The sequence below is a fragment of the Megalops cyprinoides genome, chromosome 16 (assembly GCF_013368585.1).
Source record: "Megalops cyprinoides isolate fMegCyp1 chromosome 16, fMegCyp1.pri, whole genome shotgun sequence".
Classification (NCBI taxonomy): Eukaryota; Metazoa; Chordata; class Actinopteri; order Elopiformes; family Megalopidae; genus Megalops; species Megalops cyprinoides.
In genome coordinates, this window is record NC_050598.1 from 20,237,486 (window position 1) to 20,259,028 (window position 21,543).

The following is a 21,543-nucleotide window of genomic DNA, read 5'->3' on the forward strand; positions in this document are numbered from 1 at the left end:
GCATTATTTGAATAATATGAGAGGGAGTACCTTGCACAAATATGTAAAAAAAGGCCTTACATGACCAGCCAGTTTCCTATGATGTATGTGTTATTGGGTTTTCAGTTTTACTTTAGGGATTTTTGAATAGGTGGAGACATTGTGTTTTGTGCTGGTATTAAGCTGAATAGCTTTGTTTCTATTATTTATTTATTTGTTCATTGATTTATTTGACAGAATCTTTTATCCAGAGGGACTTTCAAGGCAAATATAGCATCAAGAAAAATAATAACATAAGTACAGAATTATAGCCAGAATTATATTAATTTATTAAAAAGCAACATTACCTTTAATCATAGTGTGTATATGCAGTGACTCACAACAATCCGTAAGAGCAAGGTTCGCTTGCACCCTCTTACTATAGCCATGACTACACACGATTTGAAGCAGCTGCATTAAACTAGCTAATGCAGTCAGCTGAGAGCACACACCAGCCAAGCTTCTGCTCAGCTTGTGCGCTTTTTCTGCATGAACTCAAACACTGAGACATTATTGTAACTGAAACCGTTAGCTGATCCGAGGTCTTGTTGACTGATGCATCTATATTAGCAGCTGTCTGGCAGACTTCGGAAAGGACACTCAGTAGTCAAACGCATCACTGGGTATCTTCACGGGTTAGATCAAATCCTTTTTTTTTTTTTTTTTTTGCAGAGTGCTTTTTCCACTGTAAGTTTTTTTCTTTCACAAGTAGTGAATTGCATTATGCATGTATTCACAGCTGTGACCTGCGATCAGATTATGATTTTCTTTGTCAGCTTGACAGTTAAATTGTGCAACTGCAAACTTGGATGTATTTCAGTGAAAGGAAGCTAATTTGGCTGTCACCCAGAAAAGCCACGCTGAATTATAGATATGACCAGTCACAATATGTCAGCCCGAAAATGCAGAATAGAAGAGGGGAGAAGACGGGAAGAAAGATGGAAAAAGAGAAGAAGTAAGGGTCTGCCTCAGAATGTAGGCAGTCAATAATACTCTGATCCAACAGGTGTGCAAGAATTTGTGTCTGCAGTGCCAAAGCAGTCCACTGTGTTGACATCTAATGAGACACAGTGATGTGAAGTCATTTTCCATGCTGCTGCTCCTGTGTGTGCTGTGCTCCTTGCTGTAAATAAGAGGGCATGTCTCCATTTCGTGCTGTGTCAGTGGCGGACTGCCTGCATGTCTTTATGTGTGTGACTCTTTACCATTTCCTTGGTTTGACTGTGCGTGTATTAGCGTGTGTACTTGTGTGTACTTGTGTAAGTGTGGCAGTCATGTGAAATGAGAGTTTAAAAAAAAGCCAAAGCTGCTTAAAATGTTAACTTATGGTTGCATGGCTGTGTTTTGAAGAAGAACCCTCTTCCTGCTTCTCTCCCTTTACATCCTAAATTGTGGGTGTTAATGTGGGCATTCTCAATGCCTCAGACTGAAGGGGACCGCGTGGTATGGACGCCTACAGATATCCTTAGCCGTCAGATGGCATCAGCAAAGTAGATTAAATGAAAAGTAAATTCAGTCCATTCCACTGCTAAAAATAGACTCCCCGCTGTTGTCTAAGCCAGGCTTTTAACACTGTGTCTTGGAAATCTATAGAAGTATCCACTTTCAGCTTTCTCGGCTTGCATTCTTTATGCATGTTAAAATGAGGAAAAGTCTAAAATCAACCGATGGTAAGAGCTATTGATACATTTTGCGTTACCTTCAGAGATTTCACACTGTTTGACTGTTGCAGAAGTCTGGTTCTGAAGACGCTGGTGGTGAATAATTTAGAATGGGAATCCAGCCCTGGGACTGGGTAGGCGAAGCAAGCCCTCTTATTGACAGTCAAGAGCTGAGCACATTAAGGACAACTCGTCTTCAAGACTTTTTTTGATTCCTGTTGGGAATGCATTCACAGTTGTGTGTTGAAAGAGGTGCATATTTTAATGAATTAGATAACTCGTGGTTGTCCTCACATTTGATTTTTTTTTTTTTACTAGGTTTGTAAAATTCAGGGTAGCACTAGTTTGCTTCTGTTTATGAAGTTAACTGGAATAGGAATTATATTACCCACTGTTTATGGAATGAATTTATAGGTTATATCTTCTGAAATCTACACACTATAGGCATACACATCAACCAAGACATAGCATTATGGCCCTAATGGTGCAGATTTAATGCATGTCAAGCATCAAGACTCACTGGGGAATGACATCCACCCCTACTCAACAATGAAAAGCACAAGGACACTCATGTCACTCTGTCTCTTCCAGTGAAGCTGCTTTTAAACACTTTGACGCAGGACTAATGTAAATGAGAAGCACTTGGATAAACCTTGACCCTTTATGTCAAATAGGCAGCATTCCATGTGAGCAGGAATGACTTAGTTGCTGAACAGCAGCATAGGTGGTTGTAAAGAACGAAAAGCTTTCTTGTGACAGATGTAACTAAGATACCATGTGCAATCCACTTAGCTCAGCAGCCAAGAAAGATCTGAAAACCCTTGGTGCACAAGTCATTATTTATTCCCTGTCAAAGTAAGCAAAGGCAAGATGAGCTGACAGAACTAAAAGAAATGCTACTGATTAAATTATTTTACTTTTTTGTGCTGTTAAATTGCTAACTCTGTAAACTCTGTAAAGTTTCACCTCCCCTGAAGTACCTGCTATATGTGTGTCTAGGTGTGTAACACCTCTAAGGTCCAGCAGGTTTGCACTGATATATAGACTAATAATGAGAGTTCTGCAGTGTGATAATAACTTCAAGCGGCATTCATATAAAGTGCCAGAACCAGTTGTCAAAGTATCTGAAAAGCTGTGTGGGTCATGGTCAATTCATCCTTTGCAAAAGAGGACACTCCCAGGGGACAGCAGGGTTACTATGATTTTGAGCAATGTCTTCAAGTGTACCCTGTACCTCCACGGCCTACTTTGGGCAACATATGTTGGAAATAGAACTGTAAGTTCTCCTATCAGGTTATGGGTTCACTGCTGTTGCCCGATTGAATGAGATATGTCATTGAATTGCTTCACTGACATATCTAGTAGTATAAATGGCAATATAAACCACTGCCTTGGATGAGGACATCTGTTGAGCATATAAACATGGCCTCAACCTAAACCGAAGCTTTTTGTCCACCTTATTCATCCTCACAATTCAAATGACTCTGTGGTCTTCCAGCAAAAATAGTATTGTATTGAAATGAAGTAATAATTTTTACCCTGCAATTAACAATGAAGAGCAATGTACCAGTACAAACACAGCTGTTTGGGCGGTGCTCCATTTGCTGACCCAGAAATTGCAGAGGGTCACTGTCTCAGCCATAACGCTGTGCTCACAGAGCTTGCAAATGTTGGCTCTCCTGTGTTGCTGCATCTCTTGCCTTCCTGGAGATTTCACCCAGATGCATGAAAGCTGTTTCCCTGCGCACTGTTCAGAGATGGAACATCATTTTTGGGGAATACCATCTCCTCAGTTGGACTATTACCGCTAACAGCCCCTGCTGCTCCAGTACGCACATGAAATGCAATGTTCTTCAGGGTTTAGGCATTCAGAGTGCTGAGCCTTTCTGACGGGGCAACCTCCAGGTGACGGGGACCTGCTGTGACGAGCGGTGGGCCCTGACACTGAGGTGTGAGTGACAGGTGGTCGGACAGGAAGGCCCGGAGGGCACCTGATCTCATGTGAGGACATGGCAGGCTCCTGGAGCGCAGGCCATTCACACTCTGTGCAGCACTGTGCACCGTGACCCAGCCAGCACTGGACCCAGGCAGCAAGGAGAATGAACAAGAACCTTCAGCCCAGAGCTGAAACACTGCAACCGAATCTTATGACATTTCAGCAGCATTGTGAGAATGACAATATAATAACTGTAATAGCTATAATAACTCAGTATCCCTCTTTTTTTTGGCAATGAAATATGGCCCTTTTTTTGGTGAGGAAAGTATTTTAGTTCAAGTCAATTTAAGTCTCAAAACCATACATATGCATTTTGGAGCAAGCTTGTTATGCTATTACCTTATCAGTGGACCGTCAAATTATTCAGATTCTGATTTGATAGATAAATGCACCAGGAAAACCATAATTAATAAACCGCTGTGTCATAGGGAAAGTGCTTTGCAAGAATAAACTTGGAAACTGCTTCAAAATGATCCACAGTGTCCAGACATGCTGAGACAAGTATCACCAGGGAGAAAGTCACTTTTAATGGGATTATTTATTACCCAGCTGGTGGGAACCCTGGGGACTTCAGCTGCACTTGCTGAATTGTATACATTTGGGGAAGTCTCTTTGCCCTTTAATTGGGATACGCATAAAACCTTAACAGAAATTCTTGCGAGAATGTCAAAGGGGCATAAATCTTCCAAAAATGCTGATGTTCGTAACGTATGCAATCTCTGGTCTATCCTGACTAAAGCCGAGGTAGTTCCCTCAGTGCCTGCTTGCTCCATGAGTTATGGCCTTTTTCCATTTGTGTTCTCTCATTGTTTATACACATCTGAATCACAGGTCAGCTCAGGCAGTTCAAGAGGCTTTACCAGTGACAGGCCCAGTGGAAAGCATTATTTAATGGTTTTTAAAATGTTTGGAAGCACGGAGCTTACTGCTCCTCCCAACGACCAGTCGTGCCAGCATAAAAAATGGAATCACTGACCTCTTTTTCTCATGTATCACCATTTACGTCTCCCTGCTCCTCCTCATCTTCCCCGTTTCTATGTACACAGGGTCCCCAGGTTGGGTTTTGACATCACACAAGCCAGCAAAGCGGCCATCCAAGACTCCGAGACAAATACTCTGAGGCTTCGATCCCCCTCCAGCTGCTGTCTCCAGAATGCCAACACATATTTAATGCTATGTTCTTTTGAGCATATACTTCCGGTAGTAATTGCATTTTGTGCTGCTATGATCCATACCTCACAGTATCACATGAATGGTACAAATACTGGTTAGACAGAGATCCTATTGACACCATGGTTGCCTGCAGTCTTGTAAAAAAGGAAAGTCTTACACAGTACACTGTGGAGTGAACAATTAATGGAGAAAAAATGGATTTTTTCAGATGTGGTGAAATCTAGTAAATCCTTACAATAACGTTTTACAGAATATGTCAGTTTGTTTTCAGATACATTGATGAAATGTCTAAAAACTGTACAAAATGAAATAATATTTGATTTTTTCAAGTGGTCAAAAGGAACAAAAGATGTTTCTAAAATACATAATTCAGGAAAGCATGTGGGAAATATATTTTATTTTGTTCAGTTACATTAATTTATTCTTTATGAAAAACACACCGTAAAATTATACCGTACATTAGATCTTAGGTCTCTGATGATGATACTGTTCATTACAAATATGTTATGTCTCCCCCTAGTGGACCTTAGTCTTATTTCATGAACAACAGACTCGAAATGAACACTTGTTGCAATCCAAATATATTTCCATTTTCATAAAACATGGCACAATACAGTCATCAGTGCATCTGAAAAAAGAACTGCAAAGTAATTTGAAAATTCATTGACCAAGAGAAAACATTTAAAAAATATGAACTCTTCTCTCTTATAATAATACAAAACAATATATATATTTTTTTATTTCTGTTGTTTTTTTTTTACAATAAAGAAAATGAATAAAACAAAGGAGCAACATAGGATAATTCTCTCACAGAGAAACAATTATGAAAACATGGGGTTCACCCACATTGAGAAACACAATATGAGAATATCAAGTTACATTCAAATGAATTCACTGAACTGACACATGTACTACACATCTGACCAAAGCTTTATTGTAGTTCCCCTCTCAGTCACTTTGACTCTCAGGGTCCTCCCCACATAATATACCTCAATGAACTGCTGGCTGGAACCTTAGACTAAGACTAACCAGCAAGGACATTGGAAGGGGGTCTTCACTCATTTGGTTTCAACCATTCCATCCATTCCATAAATAATAAACTGGTCTCCATTACACACAAGAAAAGAGCACAACTCCTCTACACACTGACATGATTCCGCAGGCCATAAAACAAACACTTTTTTTCACACAAAATATTTGTATAACACAATAATATCTTGCACAAGGAGCACAGCAATAACAATAACAGCTCTATGTCAGAAATCCCTTACAGTGACCTATTCTAACATTCTGTAACTGTAAACAATAGTATCAGGCCTACATCTATGTCTCCCTGTTAACTTGAGAGACAGAAAACACAGAGAATGTAGGCTACTATTAAGTGCTGTTTGTTTGCTTGTTTGGAGCATGTATTCTCTGGCACTTTGTTTAAGGAGGAATGATACATTGTTTCCTTTTCAGAAGTGAATGTGACAGGACATATTCACCCACTTATTTAATGCACATCTTCATTAATAACACAGAAATTGTGTCTATGTTTTGCATCTGTTTTTCTTTAAAAATCAAAATGAAATGAAGCTAAAAACAAACCAAAAAAAAATGACTAGATACTAGCTGGTTACCAGCTCTTTGATTTGTTAATTAGTGAATGAAAAAAATGTGGAAAAAAGAAAACATCATAGACAACATCCTGGCATGAGCCCTTACTTTCAGTTATCTTTCAGTTCTGATTCACACAACATTATCAGTGCTGCTACTGTGTTGGCTGCTTGGGAAGGACAAGTGTTTACCCGACACTAAAAATAAGTATTAGCATTTCTTTAGTACCTCATTAAGACCACGTAAGTCAGTGATTCACAAGATGCACATGGCATGTAAGACAAAGAACCTAAAGACTGTTCACATTATGCTAGCTGTACAGATACATTCTTCTTAAAGTACATCATATTGTAAGTGGAAATGCTTCATGTCACTAACAGAACAAAGATTTATTTCTTCTTTTTATATATTTATCTATTTTATTTATTTATTCATTTTTATTTTTGCATTTTTAAGAGGTGCCAGCCCCCATGTTTGCATTTATGAACTTTCAACATTGTCGAAACATCTCCCAGGACAACAAATACACTCTGGCCTATAGCATAAAAATTCATTATCTAGATATAGCATTGTTTGATTTTACTAGTTAACTAATAAGCTGGTCATTGCATTGATAGAATATTTCAATTTGTTCAACATAAAGAAAGCTATTTTTTGATCACGGCAGTCATATCAAATGTATCTGAGTAGTGGTCTGTGAATTCATAGCTAGACTTTTAGATAGAAGATCAAATGGTGTTATTGTGCTTGTTTTGGATTCTACCTGTCTGGCTCTCCCTTAATGCTGCTGAGTGACAACAATTGCATGTTTCATGTACATCGCTGAACACTAAAGCATTTCATATTGATTCAAGCAAGCCATCAAGCCAAAACACAGTTTTGGCCTCATTACGTCCAAATATAAGAGGATATGAGTTCAAGCACATAAAAAACACATAAATAGTCTCTGAAAAATATGAACATGAATAAATGAAAAAAATATTTGGCTATGTATCAGTCATTTTCTTGCTCTACCGGTGTAGTATCAATGTCTGTGTTTCTGTTCACATTCATCACAGCAAAGTTATTGTCAACAGCAAATCCAGACAACCCAAAAGAAAGCCTGTAGTGTGCTTAAGAGATCAAGACTAAATTTAAACTGCAATATTACATTTGCTGGTAGGATGTTGATGTCTGGTAATTGCTACCAATATACAGGCTGCTTCATGAAGTCGTAGTGGGACTCGTAGAGAGGAAAGCAAAGATTTGTTCACCTCTGCGGAGTTTATGAGGAGTGATGCAGGCCCTGGGGAAGAGGGAACAGGCCATTTTCCTCTGTGGTCATTTCCTCAAAAGTGAAAAACAATGAAAGCTGGAAAAACGTGCTTTGCTTAAAGCCCACCCTGCTGTTTGGTGCCGCGGGCCGCTTCAGGGGGAATCTGACGGCCAACATGTCTCTGGAAGTTGCTTAGCTCCGGGGTGTCCTTCTGAAAGCTGCCTGATCGGTATGTTGGGCGTGCCTCACCTCCCTCCCCCCACGCCGTACACACACCGCCCGCGCCTAGAACATGACCTCCTCGCAGCTGCCGTAGTCGCTCTCCACCATGTCCGAGCCAGCGTAGCTGCGGGCCGCGCGCGCCTGTGCGGGCGGGGCTCCCTGGGAGGGCCCGCCGCAGTCCGCGTAGGAGGGCTGGGCCACGCTCAGCCGCATGCTCAGCCGCTGGTAGCTGCTGCCCGACACGTTGTCCAGGCTGCGCGTATGCTGGGTGGGGTAGTAGCTGATGGCCGTGTACTCATTGGGGCACTGGGGACTGGGCAGGGGCTGCCCGTCGGGTCCCAGGAAGTCATCCAGGTTTTGGTTGCTGTAGCATGGGGGAAGGGGGGCCCGGCGGTCGCAGCGCTCCAGGGGGAAGGGGAAACCCCCGAAACGGGCTGTCCTGCGGGGGTCCACGGCTGTCACGGGCGGGAAAGTGTCCTCCACGATGTCAAACTGTGGGAACTCCTGGACGGTCGGCCGGCCGTAATAGTCAGGGTCAGCAGGATACACTGTAAGTGGGGAAAAGTGTGAAAAGAGCAAATATGAGCCTCTGGTGAGCTGGGAACCTCTAATGAATGCTTCTAACAGTTGGGGAAAGGTTCTCTATCCTTTTAGTCCCTCCAAGGTGCATTTACACATTCCTCACATACAAAAAGATTATCATAATAATTATAATAATAGATATACTTTGAGTCACCTTGGATACATAAAGAATGCAACTAGATGGCCAGAGGTCTTGTGATAAAATGCACAGCGTTTACTTTTACATAAGCTGTCAGTTTTACAAATGACAGGGATCCTGAAGGATAACAAGTTTTCCCATTGTAAGGGAGCAAAGCAACCCTCTTCTTGTACTCTCCTCCACATGATTGTTGTCAAATGGTTATTTAGAAATCATAAATGAGCTTCCATGAATATATGCATGAGAAAGTGACCCAGCTGAAGGGTGGAGGGAAAGAAAGAGACAGTCGATGAGAGAAAGAGGTGTTCAGCGGCAAGGATGTCGTGCAAAGCTCCATGTTATTTTCTAATCATTCCAGACTCAATCATCTTCTGCTGCCTGTCCTTCAGGCTCTTTCATTTTTCATCTAAATTAAATGACATCCAAAGGAGGGGTAAAAAAAACACAATTAGCAGAAACAGCATGCATGGACTCACCATCATAATCCAGTTCCCAGTTGTTTTTCAGGATGGATTCATTGTCTGAGCTGGAAGGTGGTGGAGGGGGTAGGTTCGGGGCTACGCTGCACACCACTGGACCCTGTGACCTCTGGGGTCGCGCCCCCAGAGAGCCGAGCTTGGCCTGCCCACGAGGCTTCAGGGACCTGAACGGGTCGTGGTCCAAGTCATTTCTGGACTGCGCCAGCATGTTCATCTCAATGGGCGGAGTGTCCTGGGTGTCTCCCATCATGCTCTTGGCCATGTTGGTCTGGTAGTAGCCATCGGAGTCACGGGTGCTGACCGGCTTGTGCTTTTTCCGCTGGACATAACGCTTGCGCACACAGACAAAGAGCCCCACCAAGAACAGGAGCCCCAGCACGCTGGCGGAGATCTCCACAATCTCCAGCAAGCCGAAATTCCCAGATACCTGGGGCAGAGGGTCGCAGTGCACAGAGCCCTCTGCCATTTTACAGTCATAACCACTTGGGCAGGGGTTCGGTGAGCATGCATCAATGAGGTTTTGACATCTGTAGAAAACAGTAAAGAGGACAAAATGCAAATTTGAACAAATGGGAGCATGAATTTTTACAGTATTTTCTAAAATGCTTACGAGGCTTGGAGCACATCCAACATACGATTATGTAATGCACCTGGTTAAAAAAACGACAATATGATATTGGACAGAAACTCTTTAACATGGAGATCAAGACCAGATGGTTCATCTGAAAAGCATCTGCTGCTCTGCTTTGCTTTTCATACTCATGCATCTTGATAATTCAGTGTCTGGGAATGACAGCAATGTAACAGGTGCAACAGAGCAATTACTCAAGTGTTTCGCTGTCGTTTATAGTTTTGTGACTGGAAGAATGCATCTTCTAATTAATCTAATTTGGAATTCTTAGAAGAAATGGGAATGTTTACATTGAACCCTTTCCAAAATCTCTATCAATTAGTTCCTAATAGTTTCCTCTGGTCACTTATTATATTTACTTCTTACTTATTATATTTACTGTAAATTTAAAGTCCAAAGAGCAGCAGAAGAGAATTACCAAAGTGTAAAACTAAGAGCAGAAACCGTCATAGCTGTGAAATGGTCAAAGTAAAATACAAAAATGAACTAAGTAGTATTACTGCAAATATTGTAAATCTACTTGTGGATCTACACAAGTTAACATTTTGGCCAAGGTAACGGGGATTGGAGTAGGAAGAGACATATTTTGTGTGGTTTCACAGCATGATCACCGTTAACATGTAACACCCACCTGCTGCCAGTGATTTGCTGTGGGCAGTTGCAGATGTAACCTTGAGCCTTTGGCACACACACCCCTCCGTGGGCACATGGCTGGGACCAGCAAGGGTTGTTGCCCAGCTCGCAGCGGGAGCCAAAGTACTGCAGTGGGCAGCTGCAGCGGAACTCTGAAAAGCAAGCGAAGAGGTGGATACCCCAGCTCAAGGTCTCAGAAAGCTGCCAAACTTTAAAGGGACACTACCAGATGCATCTCTCCTGGGAATAGCATCTATAAACAAAGGCTGCACTCAGACTATCTATCAGAGTCTAAGATCCATCCAATCTAACCACAATGTGCTTGGTTCTTAAATTTGATGGACTAATTTAAGCAAGTGACTTGTTTTTTACGCCTGGCACAGTATTGTGAATTATGAACTTCTGACTACCAAACTCAGTTTGGACAGATGTTTGAGGACTATGGTTTGAACTTCCTGAGACAAGTGTGACCAACAGGGTTTCATCTTGGCAGTACTCGATGGTTATGTAACTTGAGAGTCAGTTTTATTTATTTATAGAATTATATGTATATAGGTCATGTTTGTAAGGCCACAAGCCAACAGAAGTCTGGTGATCCTGAGAAGGATTTCGAGTTCTTATGCTACCATGTTTCAATTCCTTCGCAATACTTCATAGTACAGCATACTGCCCTTGATACTGTTGTTAAGAAAGAGAAGATATACATTTAATGAAGTTCTGGGATAACAACCAAATCCCAATACAATTCAAAATAACAACACATCTTATTTTAAAAATCTTGGCTTTGATGTTTTCTGTCACCTTCAATATAATGTATTTTATTAAGATCTGCTTCCTTCTGCATCTATGTACATTTTCCTGAAGCAAACAACATAGATTATTGTAAAGGCAGCCCCAAATCCCACCATGACATTTAAAAAGATTTTCTGCCTTTTTTCATGGAGCTAGAGCTGGAGTTCAGAGTACATGTGAAGTTTCCTCAAAATAAACATCCGTTCACCTTTTTTCCTTTGGTCTGAAATCAGAGGGCAAGTATGCAGGACTCAAATGTGAAATATGCCATGAATGCCACATAATGTCATGGACGGCAGTTTCCATTGTGCATATAATGTCAGCTTTAATGAAACTGACATTCCTGTCTCTTGATAAAAGCATTACTCCTACCCATAGCCCTTACCTTAAGCCTGTTCTAGTGCCCAGTTTTTTTTTAACACTGTGGGCTAGAGGAACACCCTGTGGGAAGACCCCTTATGAGCTGACCCTAGTGTATCGGCCATCCTGTGAGCCTACCTCCGTTTGAGTTCTCCTCGCAGGTTCCTCCGTTCTGACATGGGTTGTTGGCGCACCCCTCTGTCTGTGAGCAGCACTGGTACAGTCCAAACACCCTCCTCTCCCCTGGCTGGAGTCTGAGCCCGTGTCCGTCTCGCTCCTCCGTGTCCCTCAGGGCCTCTCCGTTGAACTCCAGGTTGTCCAGGCAGCCCCTGAAACCCTGCACATGGGCCTCCCTGTGGCCCGGCGGGGCCGCGAACACCAGCGCCCCGTGTGGCTGGAGCAGGCGGCACTGTTCGGACAGCGTGATGGAGGTGGAGTGGGTCCGGTCCAGCGTCAGCCTCAGCACCGTGCCGTTCACCTCCAGCAGGACGTGGTGCCAGCGGCCATCTGACACCGGGTCGGTCCGAACGCGCAGGGTGCCTGGAAGCCCATTCCCGCAGCCGTACTTGAACTTGAGCTCCCCGTCAACGAGCTGCAAAGGACACAGAGGATCAGCGAACAGCCCGCTGTGCAAATCACACATTCATGCTGCTTTCAGTGCTTCGCTGTCACTCTTCAACTACAGCTTCTCTTGCTGCAATTCCTTTGCTGTGCATTTTGTGGAACCCAAGGCAGTATTGGATTGAAGGAGTTTTATAATCACTGGGTCAGAAGGGACAGAAACAGCTGGTATTCCGCAGGGGTGGTGACAAATAAGGCTGTAATATCAACACCCATATCCCACAAAGCTGGTAACTCTACGGTGGAGTTATAGGGGTTTAAGGGCCAATTCAGGATAGCCGTATTAAATTAAACGTTCACCAGATGCACTGTTAGGGATGCAAGATCACCTAATGCAAAGCTCATAAACATGCAACCAGGCATTACTGCCATTTCAGCACTTTGCATGTAAATAATGCAGTCCTTTTTGCCTTTGATATATGTGCATGTTTCCTTTATGAATTGGTTTCCTCTCCTATGCATTAAAAATGTATGGTTTGTGTGTGCATCTTAAACTTACAAGTGAAACACAGATGTATAGGGGCTGCATTATTGATGACAATCTGCTTCACGTTGGACATTTAATTGCTACTGCTGAATCTTCTGAGGGTTTCCGAGAGTAAACTAGCACAAGGCCCACTCCTCTGATCTCTCGGTGCCGAGCATTCAGCCCATAGATTGGAATCTTCTTTTATACACATGGGCTCATATTTGATGTGGATTCTGCACCTACTCTCGAGTGTTTGCTATTGATGCCTCGGCCTGATACATTTGCATTTTGTTAAGAATTAGTGCCACCATATTAGCTAGCCTCTCTATCCCACGGCCCACAGAAACAATAATTGCTATTTATTCATTCATAACAGTTAGCTGCATGAATCAGCTTTTTCTATACAGTTTTTGATAGCTAGTTAGAAAAGAGTTTGCATCCATGGTGTGGCTGAATTTAACCAGTTTTATTATTGTGTCTACTGATTTGTAGTGCATTTTTCTTTTTTAGATTTAAATCTTTTTGACTTTGGTAAGATAGCTGGGGAGGTAAATATGAGGGCACATTTCTAGGAATACCAAAATACTAGCCATGTGTTATCAACTGCAATGACCTTCTATAACAGTAGTCAAATCAAAAATCTACTGCATATGCTAATGTAATATTCTAACAGCAACAATGACAAATCTGATTTTCAGATGTACGACTCCAAAGTCTGCCTGGGCAGGGTCTGCGCATTATTGATGATAACTGCATGTCTACTTCACTCACCTGTTTTACAATTCAAACCAGGGCCTAACAGCTCTTTATGTGTTTCACTACATCCATTACCCATGTGTCACCAGCTTGCAATCAAAGGCAGCTCAGATGCCACACAGCAAAAAGTCATTCCGATGACAGTGACATCATGACATCATGGTACATGTTAGCCTGTTTTGATGTGATTGTCACCATACCAAGAGTAAAATCACATACATATTGTACATGTATATTTTGGTAGAGTAAAAAGGCTGAATTAATCCCATCTGTAAAACCAACCACAAAATTCTTGCATAAAATGTTTTGGTTTGATGATTGGTTTCACAACACAGGTTAATGGTGGCGCTGTAAAAAAGCTTTTAAAAGAGCACAAATGTATATGCACTTGCCATTTGGCTTTGGCTTATCATGATAGTGCATCCACAAACATTACAAGACAAATATGTCATACCAGAAAGCCTACGATGTAAAATATTTACTCTTTTGAAACCTTTGGAGAGCTGATTGAGCTCAGTTTTAATTACTGATGCTGTATGGGAATGCATTATCCATAAAAAATCCCCATGAGTTCAGAAAGGAAATACTGAATGCTTAGCCTAGACCCGTACGCCAAAGCAGGTGGACCTTATGTGTGTTAACTCTTACTGAGAAGAGAGCTAATCCCCCATCAATGTGTCAGACATGACTGCTAACAGTATCTAAAGCGTATCTGCTCTACTGCCTTGAATACTGTTCCCTTTAATGATGTTACATTTTAGCTGTCAGTATTCATAAATGCCACAGAGATCTCTTTACTGACAAGTACTCTTTTGTCTTCTCTCACTCCTTTTGGAGGATTTTTCTTCAAATGGACCAAATATTCATTTCAAAGGTAATTACTTAAAAGGTGCAGAAAAAAGACTCTGGACAAGGTTAGTTCATTTTAATCCTACTAGTGTGTGATGGATGTGAGGCCTGGCTTCCCTTTAGATTTGGAATATTGATGAGGTTTGAGAATTGATAAGAATTTGTCAAGAGGCACTGGAGCAAAGCTCTCCAGAGAAACCCGTAAGCAGCGTTATGCATCTCAAAGTGCTCAGCAAAGAAAAAGAGAAATATTTAAAGGAATTCCAGGACGCTGCATGCTTAACAATTCCTTTTGAAGACATATTCTGACAATAAAGTGGACCAGGGTGCCAAGATACAAAACCCAGAGCTAATTGTTTGAAAAAAAGGAAAAAGTTGACTTTACTTTTGATGTTTCAGCCATTTCAAATGTAACATTCTACAAAGTTGCTTTTGCTAATCCAGACACAAATAAGGAAGCCACTAGGGGTGGTCCTGGAAGCATTTGAAGTGCAGGTCAGAATTTTATCTAGGTCTTTGGTAAGAAATTCTCACTGCAAAAAATACAGTGGGTTTCTTCAAACATGACAATTTTGTTGTAGCAGACATTCCACCCTTCCGGGCTGGCTATTTTCATGTACCTTAAATGCAAAACATGATGGAGACATGATTTGTATAATCTGCCAGGAGGAAAAAAAACACGCAAGAGGATCTTACGATGTAGGAATCGATGCAAAGGGCTTTGAACAAGCACTCGTCATAACATCGCTCTTACATAGAAATGGATCGATCATCTGATACCGCGATGGGAGAAATTATATGATAACGTATGCGTCAACAGCACCCTAATCCCTTCCGGAATGTGCTTTACAGGATTAGCATGAGTTTGATCGGAAGTCAAGCATTTAAAATAGGGACCTAAGCAAAGTATCTTCCTAGACTAAACTTTTATTGGGTGTTCAGCAGTTTTCTACCCACCCAATTGTCTTCGCTTTTGGCTCACCGCTCCCTGACACTATTGATGTGGCTGAGCTATTGTACAGGAGCCAGTGGGAGAAGACCTCACCACTCTCAACACACACAGCAGGAGTGCTAGATGGTGTTAGCGCAAAACACTTTCAACTGCAGCTCAGACACTGCAAAGCAGTGAATCAAACTGTAACCATAAATGTCAGCTTTGCTAAAAGATTGCTCTACAGTCATCAATTAGGCCGGCAAATTTACAGCTAAAACTATACCAGGCATGTCCTTCATTTTCACTGACAATATCTTTTTTCTACCTTCAAATGGAAAGACGAACACTTGTGGACAGGTGTACGTGACCCTTCTCAGCAAAGAGGACAGGAAAACATACTTAAGGAGGTGTTGGTAAATGAACAATAGCATTCCAAAACAGTGCTCCATGAAAATTGAAGAGTGCAGAGTAACCCCAAAGGAAAGACTTTGTGTCATTGTTACAGCTGTCAATGCGAAGAAGAAAAATAATAATAATACGAGACACACTAAAGCATTCTAAAAGAGCTGGATCTTTTTCAAATAGAAGAAGGATGTATGATTGACACTACACAGCTGCATCAAAACCTTGTTTGACCAACAGCGGAAAAAAGGAACATATTATGCATCTCTACATGCACACACCACCAAAATATTGTGCATTTTGCAGTTCTGTGAATTTTTCATGAGATTAATATCATGTAAACTCTGAACTCCCTGCTGAAAATAAAAAAAAATCCTTTGAATGCATCGTACACTGCATATTAATAGGATCACAAAGCACATACACGGAATGAATCACTGAAAATATTTATAGAAGTAAAAGCCATAAGCAAGCATGTAAGGAGGTGTTTCAATGTGTAAACGCTGCAAAACAAATATTTTCTTTAGTTTTTAGTATTCTTATAGATGTGAGTGAGAATGTGGCAGTGAGCATTACCTCCAGGGATCCCCAGTCGGTGGCATTAGTGGTCATGACCAGGCCTTGCCCTTGAAAAGTCTTGATGCGGAGGGAAAGCCGAAAGTTCTTCTCCAACTGCTTCTCCCCATCTGCCTGGTAAAGGTACTTGAGGTAACCCTTCCCGTCAAATTTCACTGCCGACTCTGAAACATAAAGTAGTCAGATATGAAAAAAGTCCTTCAGCACTCTGTGTATGTTTGATATATACATTGTTGTTTATAACAACATCTTCCAAGTAAACCTATCCAAAATTTTTTATGTACACATAGTGTACTCTCTAATCTAACCGCCACTAATTGTTCTTTCTATTTGTTCATAAGAGGGAGATCAAAAAGAAGCACCAGACAAAGCCTACAACCCCAGGAAGAATTTCATCTTTACATTTCACCACACGTTATTGTAGTCATATTTTTCTCATGGACCTAGCCAAGGCATGTTCTACCTGCAGCATGTGTCTGACTACTCAATATCTTACTGCACTTTCTTGTGTTGTATCTGATCCATTGACTGTACCAGGCTTGAGCTTTAGACAAAATAAACCAGCAATAATCCCTTCCAACTCAGCAGTCATGTAAATACATATACATAAATGTTTTTTGTCAGCCAGACAATTGGAAGATACTTAAAGATCTAAGGGATGGATGTTCCGCAGAAGCCCCTGTCTCCTTTGCTGCTTAATCCTCACAAAAATGTACAAAGGAGATCATACAGCAGATGAGAGGTGCATACCATTGCAGGAGCACACGCTCTCCCAGGAGTGCTGCGGGGTGATGAAGCCAGTCCGGGCTGAGGTGTAGTGGGTCATCTTCTCTCCTGACATGCGGACAATGTTCCTGCAGTCTCTCGGCGGACAGTCCCCTCCCAGACAGCTGCCCTGGCGCACCCTCAGGACATTGATGCCCACTGTGTCCTCCACGTCGGAGATGACGCTGGCGAGGCGGCTGGCTGCCAGCGGCTCTGCGGTGCCGCCCTGCTGCCTCCACACAAGAAGAACTTCCAGAATCGTGGAGCCCGGCTCCTGCTGTAAGCTGGCCACGTGCAGCTCCTGTCTGGGCACCCCCAGCCCCGCTCCCAGGCTGCGCTGCAGCGCCCTCCAGTGGTCGCCCACAAACTCCTCGGGTGACAGGCCAGCCAGCTGCAGGGTGACGCCTTGGTCCAGGATCTGCTGGGAGGCGCCCCACACATGGACCCGCACCCCTGCCCAGGTTCTGAACCGCCCGTCTGACACGCTCACATTCAGAAAATACAGTCCTGGCTCCAGAGCATGCTCTGCCACGATTTTCCCGTCCACCTCGTCCACAGAGAAGTGGCTGCTGTCTGGGGACTCCGAGGCTAGCTTGTAGGACAGGACATCGTGGAGGTCTTGGTCAGTGGCATGGAGTTTGCCGATGACCCTGCTGGAGAAGGACTTCTCCGTGGTGGTTATGAAGACATCCAGGGGCACTACAGCTGGAGGATGCTTGCTCTGCTCGGTGACATTGACTCTGACTACACATATTGAGGACAGCGGGGGGTGACCACTGTCTGTCACCTGGAGTGAAGAAACGATGACAAAGCAATGACTTAATAAACAGTTGAACATGCAATTTAACAGTTGTGCAGTTTTTGTTATTTTTTTTACATCATAAAGCTACTGAGTAGATTAGTAGACAATGCATATACTACAGCATGGAATTCTGACTTTCAGAAATAAGGTAGTATTCACATTGCCTAAGTAAGCATGGACTGTTAACATTAGCAAGAGATGTAATCTGCACAGCAGGTTTTAAGAACAAATTGTGTTATAGTCAAGGTGCTTTTTTTCTTATTTGCATAGCAGGTGCCTTCTTCTTTTAAGTGACTTTTAACACTTAAGGTTCTGTATAGTACACAATTACCCATTCATTTCCATGACCGCATTTGAAGTAAAGTACCTTGTTCAATGCCACATCTAAGTGTGCTGCACAGAATTCAAAGTAGTGACTCTAAGGTTCAGAGGCCTAACAATTACATCACATGGTGCCTTGTAAAACACTAAACATCTACAGTCAAAAGGTTTTATGTGGAGTTAATATGTGACTGCGGCTGTCTGCCTCAGCAGCTTACTGAAGGATAAAGGATTTTACAAGAGGGGTTCCATTATGGGATGGAGGGGACCTGTGCTACCTGTATTTTCAGCAGGTGTTGCGCCTTAGTCCTCTTCCGAAGCGGGCCCGCAATGGAGAGTAGCCCCCCTTGGTCAATGTGGAAGCGCCTGTCCTCATTCCCAGACACAATGTGAAAGGAGAAAGGGGGTCCATTCTGGGGTGTGTCTCGGTCTGTCACCATGAGCTGGAGAATGCTGCTTCCCACAGGCTCGCCTTCCTGATGGAGGACATATGAGGACATAGATCACCATGGAAACAACAAGTTAACACCATAATTATTCAATTACTCTTGTAAATATGGACAATGACAAACAGTATTTACATAATAATGGAGAAAGTGAATATTTCAATATTGGCTACCGGAAAAGTTTTCAGTTTGACATGCAAATACAAGGTTATATACAATATGTATTTAATATTAATGAAACCATTTCGTGATGATTCAGGGATATCGCTTAGAGTAATCTCTGTGGTTGAGGTTAGAATTGACAAGCACAGCGGACATCTGCACAGGCTCTCAGTGTTCACCGTATCAGGCTCTCATTTGTGAAAATCACGTATCAGAGTGGGAAAACAGTGTTATCTTCACTGGGAACAGCGGGGATTTAGATTCTGAGATTTTGATTCACATTCATCACTACACGTACCAATTTCATCACTACACGTACCAATGGGGTGGAGTAAACAAGCTAAATTACATTTCTCTGGGATCAATATTGCATGTTAATGAGATTCATTTGAAAGAATAATAAAACCAGCAAATATAAATTCATAATTGAAGAAAACACCACTAAAAATTCATGTTGAACACTCTCGCATGAGAGGGATTGTCATCATTTTCGATCTGATATGAACTGTATAAGATTTTTTGAGCCAAGTTTCTCGCATTCCCCCAATATCTATTCTGATGATCAAAGGTGTAGTGCACCCTTTGTTTTACAGGGCAAGGGTTTCTCTTCAAACAAGAGCAAAATCAGCCAGGTTCTGCAGCTAGCCTTTGAAATGCTTTGAGGACAAATGAGGAGAGCGGTCTATTTGGAATTGTGAGTCTATTTGTCTGGCCTTGTGCCTCCATTTGGCACAATGAGTGCACCTTGCCTTTGATTGCCCCATTTGAGCTGACATAAGTAGAATGTGTAATTGAAACAGAGTATCCTGTTCACAGAGATAAGCCTAATTGTAACTGACCACCACTGTCTCACCAAATAGCCCCCATTGCACTGAACATCACAGATGCCTTGGGTGGAGGTAAATGGGCTGTAAAAAGTCTTTCTGAGTCAGCAGAGTTGGACCCGTAATTAGAAGAGATGAATAAGACTGACACCCAAGGGGTAAACAACCAATCAGAATACCGCAGCAGATAAGTGGGAGGGAAGAAGGATTAAATGAACAGCTGAATTAGATCTTAGTGACTTTTTTCACTTCTCAATGAGTTCTGATCGAGCTGCTGCAGCAGAGGGGAGTCTACTGGTGCCCGTGCCCTGGCTGTCAGAGCCGGTGTGGTGCCCCCTACCTGGAGGACGAGACTGTGGTCAATCCGGGAGAACACAGGAGGGTTGTCGTTGACGTCAGAGACCGTCACAGTAACCTGCACAGCAGTGGACAAGGGAGGCTCTCCTCTGTCCGCAGCTTGCACAGTTAAGGAGTAATGGGTAACCTGTGAGGGTCAGAGTCAAGTTTTCAGGGGATTAGAATGCTGTAACTGAACCAGTACTGTGAGATGCAGGGTCATATTTTTTTGAAGGTGATTGCTGTCAGATCTGGGATTTTATAAGTAATCGTGATGGCAATGAAAGGAGGAAGGATGCACAGTACTGTATATTGACATAATGCTGTATTTATAAATTTTTATTCACTTTCTCAAAAGGGGGATGAAGAGCATAAAACCCTGTACTTATCTGAACAAACTGTGCCATTTCATTAAGTAATTAATGACACGCAGGGATGAAAACAGTCAACTTTTATTTGTGATAACGTATCTTCAGCCAAGATAAATTCTATTTCTTAAATTAAAAACTTTATCTCTACAGAGAAGGGTTGGGAAGCCCAGAGAGACCTAAAAGCTGTCAATATGACCCCCGCACCCCTCCAGCCCTATTGGGTCTCATGTGCCCAGCCCCATCTCCCAGCTCTCACCTCCTCCCGGTCCAGCCTGCGGATCACTCTGATCTCTCCACTGCGGGGATCAATGCTGAACTGCTGTTGAGGGTCACCGTTCACAATGGAGAAATGAATGAGGTTGTTCAGTGGCCCATCAAGGTCGTCAGCAGAAACCTTGCGCAGGCAAGAAGAGAGCATAAGTGACCTGGTGCAAGCTTCTCCCTCTACCTGACTGCCTACTTTTTCCTTTTCCAGCTTTTGGTAGCTTTTACGTCTCATTTTAGTTGTACCTTACTTTGAAAGCAGAGTTACTACAAAGACTTCTGTAGAAAATAGTGATTTCCTCTTAAATCAAGAGGGAGAATTTAGAGTTTATAGTCATTTTTGATGTAATTCTTTTGTAATCATTTTTACAAATGTTTTAATGAACACAAAACCAATCCTACTTGATTCATTTTAGAATAAATTCACTTCGCTGCAGACATAAGGCAACCAGTCCTTTTACCTAACATCAAATCCTAGTCTATTTACATTCCACTGAGGCCTCTATAAATGTATTCAAACTCCGATATGACTGAGAAGTCAATCCTAGCTTCATTTGTGAGCTCACTTGATAGCACTATCATCTTTAGCACAGTGACTGCCGAGCGGAACTGTCAGTGATACCTGCATCACCATGTCTCCAGGCGAGATATCCTCGGAGATTTCAGCACTGTAGTCTCCCCGGCTGAAGACGGGCGGGTTGTCGTTGATGTCCGTGATGTTGATAATCACCATGGCAATGTCGCTGAGAGAAGACTTGCCTCTCGCCCCCTCCACCGACAGGTAGTACTCACGGCAGCGCTCAAAGTCCAGGGACCCGTTCACAAACAGAGCACCTGCGTCCCAGAAGAACACTATATCATCCAGTGTACAGAAAAGGTTTGGAGGCTGTCAGGACTGATTTGCTATGTTGGCCTCTAAGAAAATGGCCTTGGGGACTGCATGCCAACTCTTGACATGTTCCGCTTTCAAAAAGGCCATAGATCTTCAATGGCCCCGTAGAGGAAAAGCTGATGTTTGACATTGCTTTCGCAATATCACCTGGAATATCACCCGGATGTTCCACCTTATGTTAACCACACAGGGAAAGTTCCTCTGCCTCCAGCA

General features: G+C 42.5%; 1 protein-coding gene across 1 annotated transcript in view; it reads right to left on the reverse strand.

The window, feature by feature from the left end:
* Positions 1–5,615: 5,615 nt before the first annotated feature.
* The window catches only part of fat2 (FAT atypical cadherin 2), a 44,621-nt gene continuing 28,693 nt past the window's right edge, over positions 5,616–21,543 (reverse strand). The window contains exons 15-24 of the mRNA XM_036548236.1: positions 21,061–21,272; positions 20,431–20,568; positions 19,808–19,951; positions 18,314–18,511; positions 16,898–17,699; positions 16,148–16,311; positions 11,679–12,132; positions 10,387–10,540; positions 9,122–9,651; positions 5,616–8,472 (exon numbers count right to left, since the gene is read on the reverse strand). Of these exons, the coding sequence (XP_036404129.1) occupies positions 7,988–8,472; positions 9,122–9,651; positions 10,387–10,540; positions 11,679–12,132; positions 16,148–16,311; positions 16,898–17,699; positions 18,314–18,511; positions 19,808–19,951; positions 20,431–20,568; positions 21,061–21,272 (3,281 nt within the window). The 3' untranslated portion in view covers positions 5,616–7,987. The remainder of the gene's footprint in view (positions 8,473–9,121; positions 9,652–10,386; positions 10,541–11,678; positions 12,133–16,147; positions 16,312–16,897; positions 17,700–18,313; positions 18,512–19,807; positions 19,952–20,430; positions 20,569–21,060; positions 21,273–21,543) is intronic.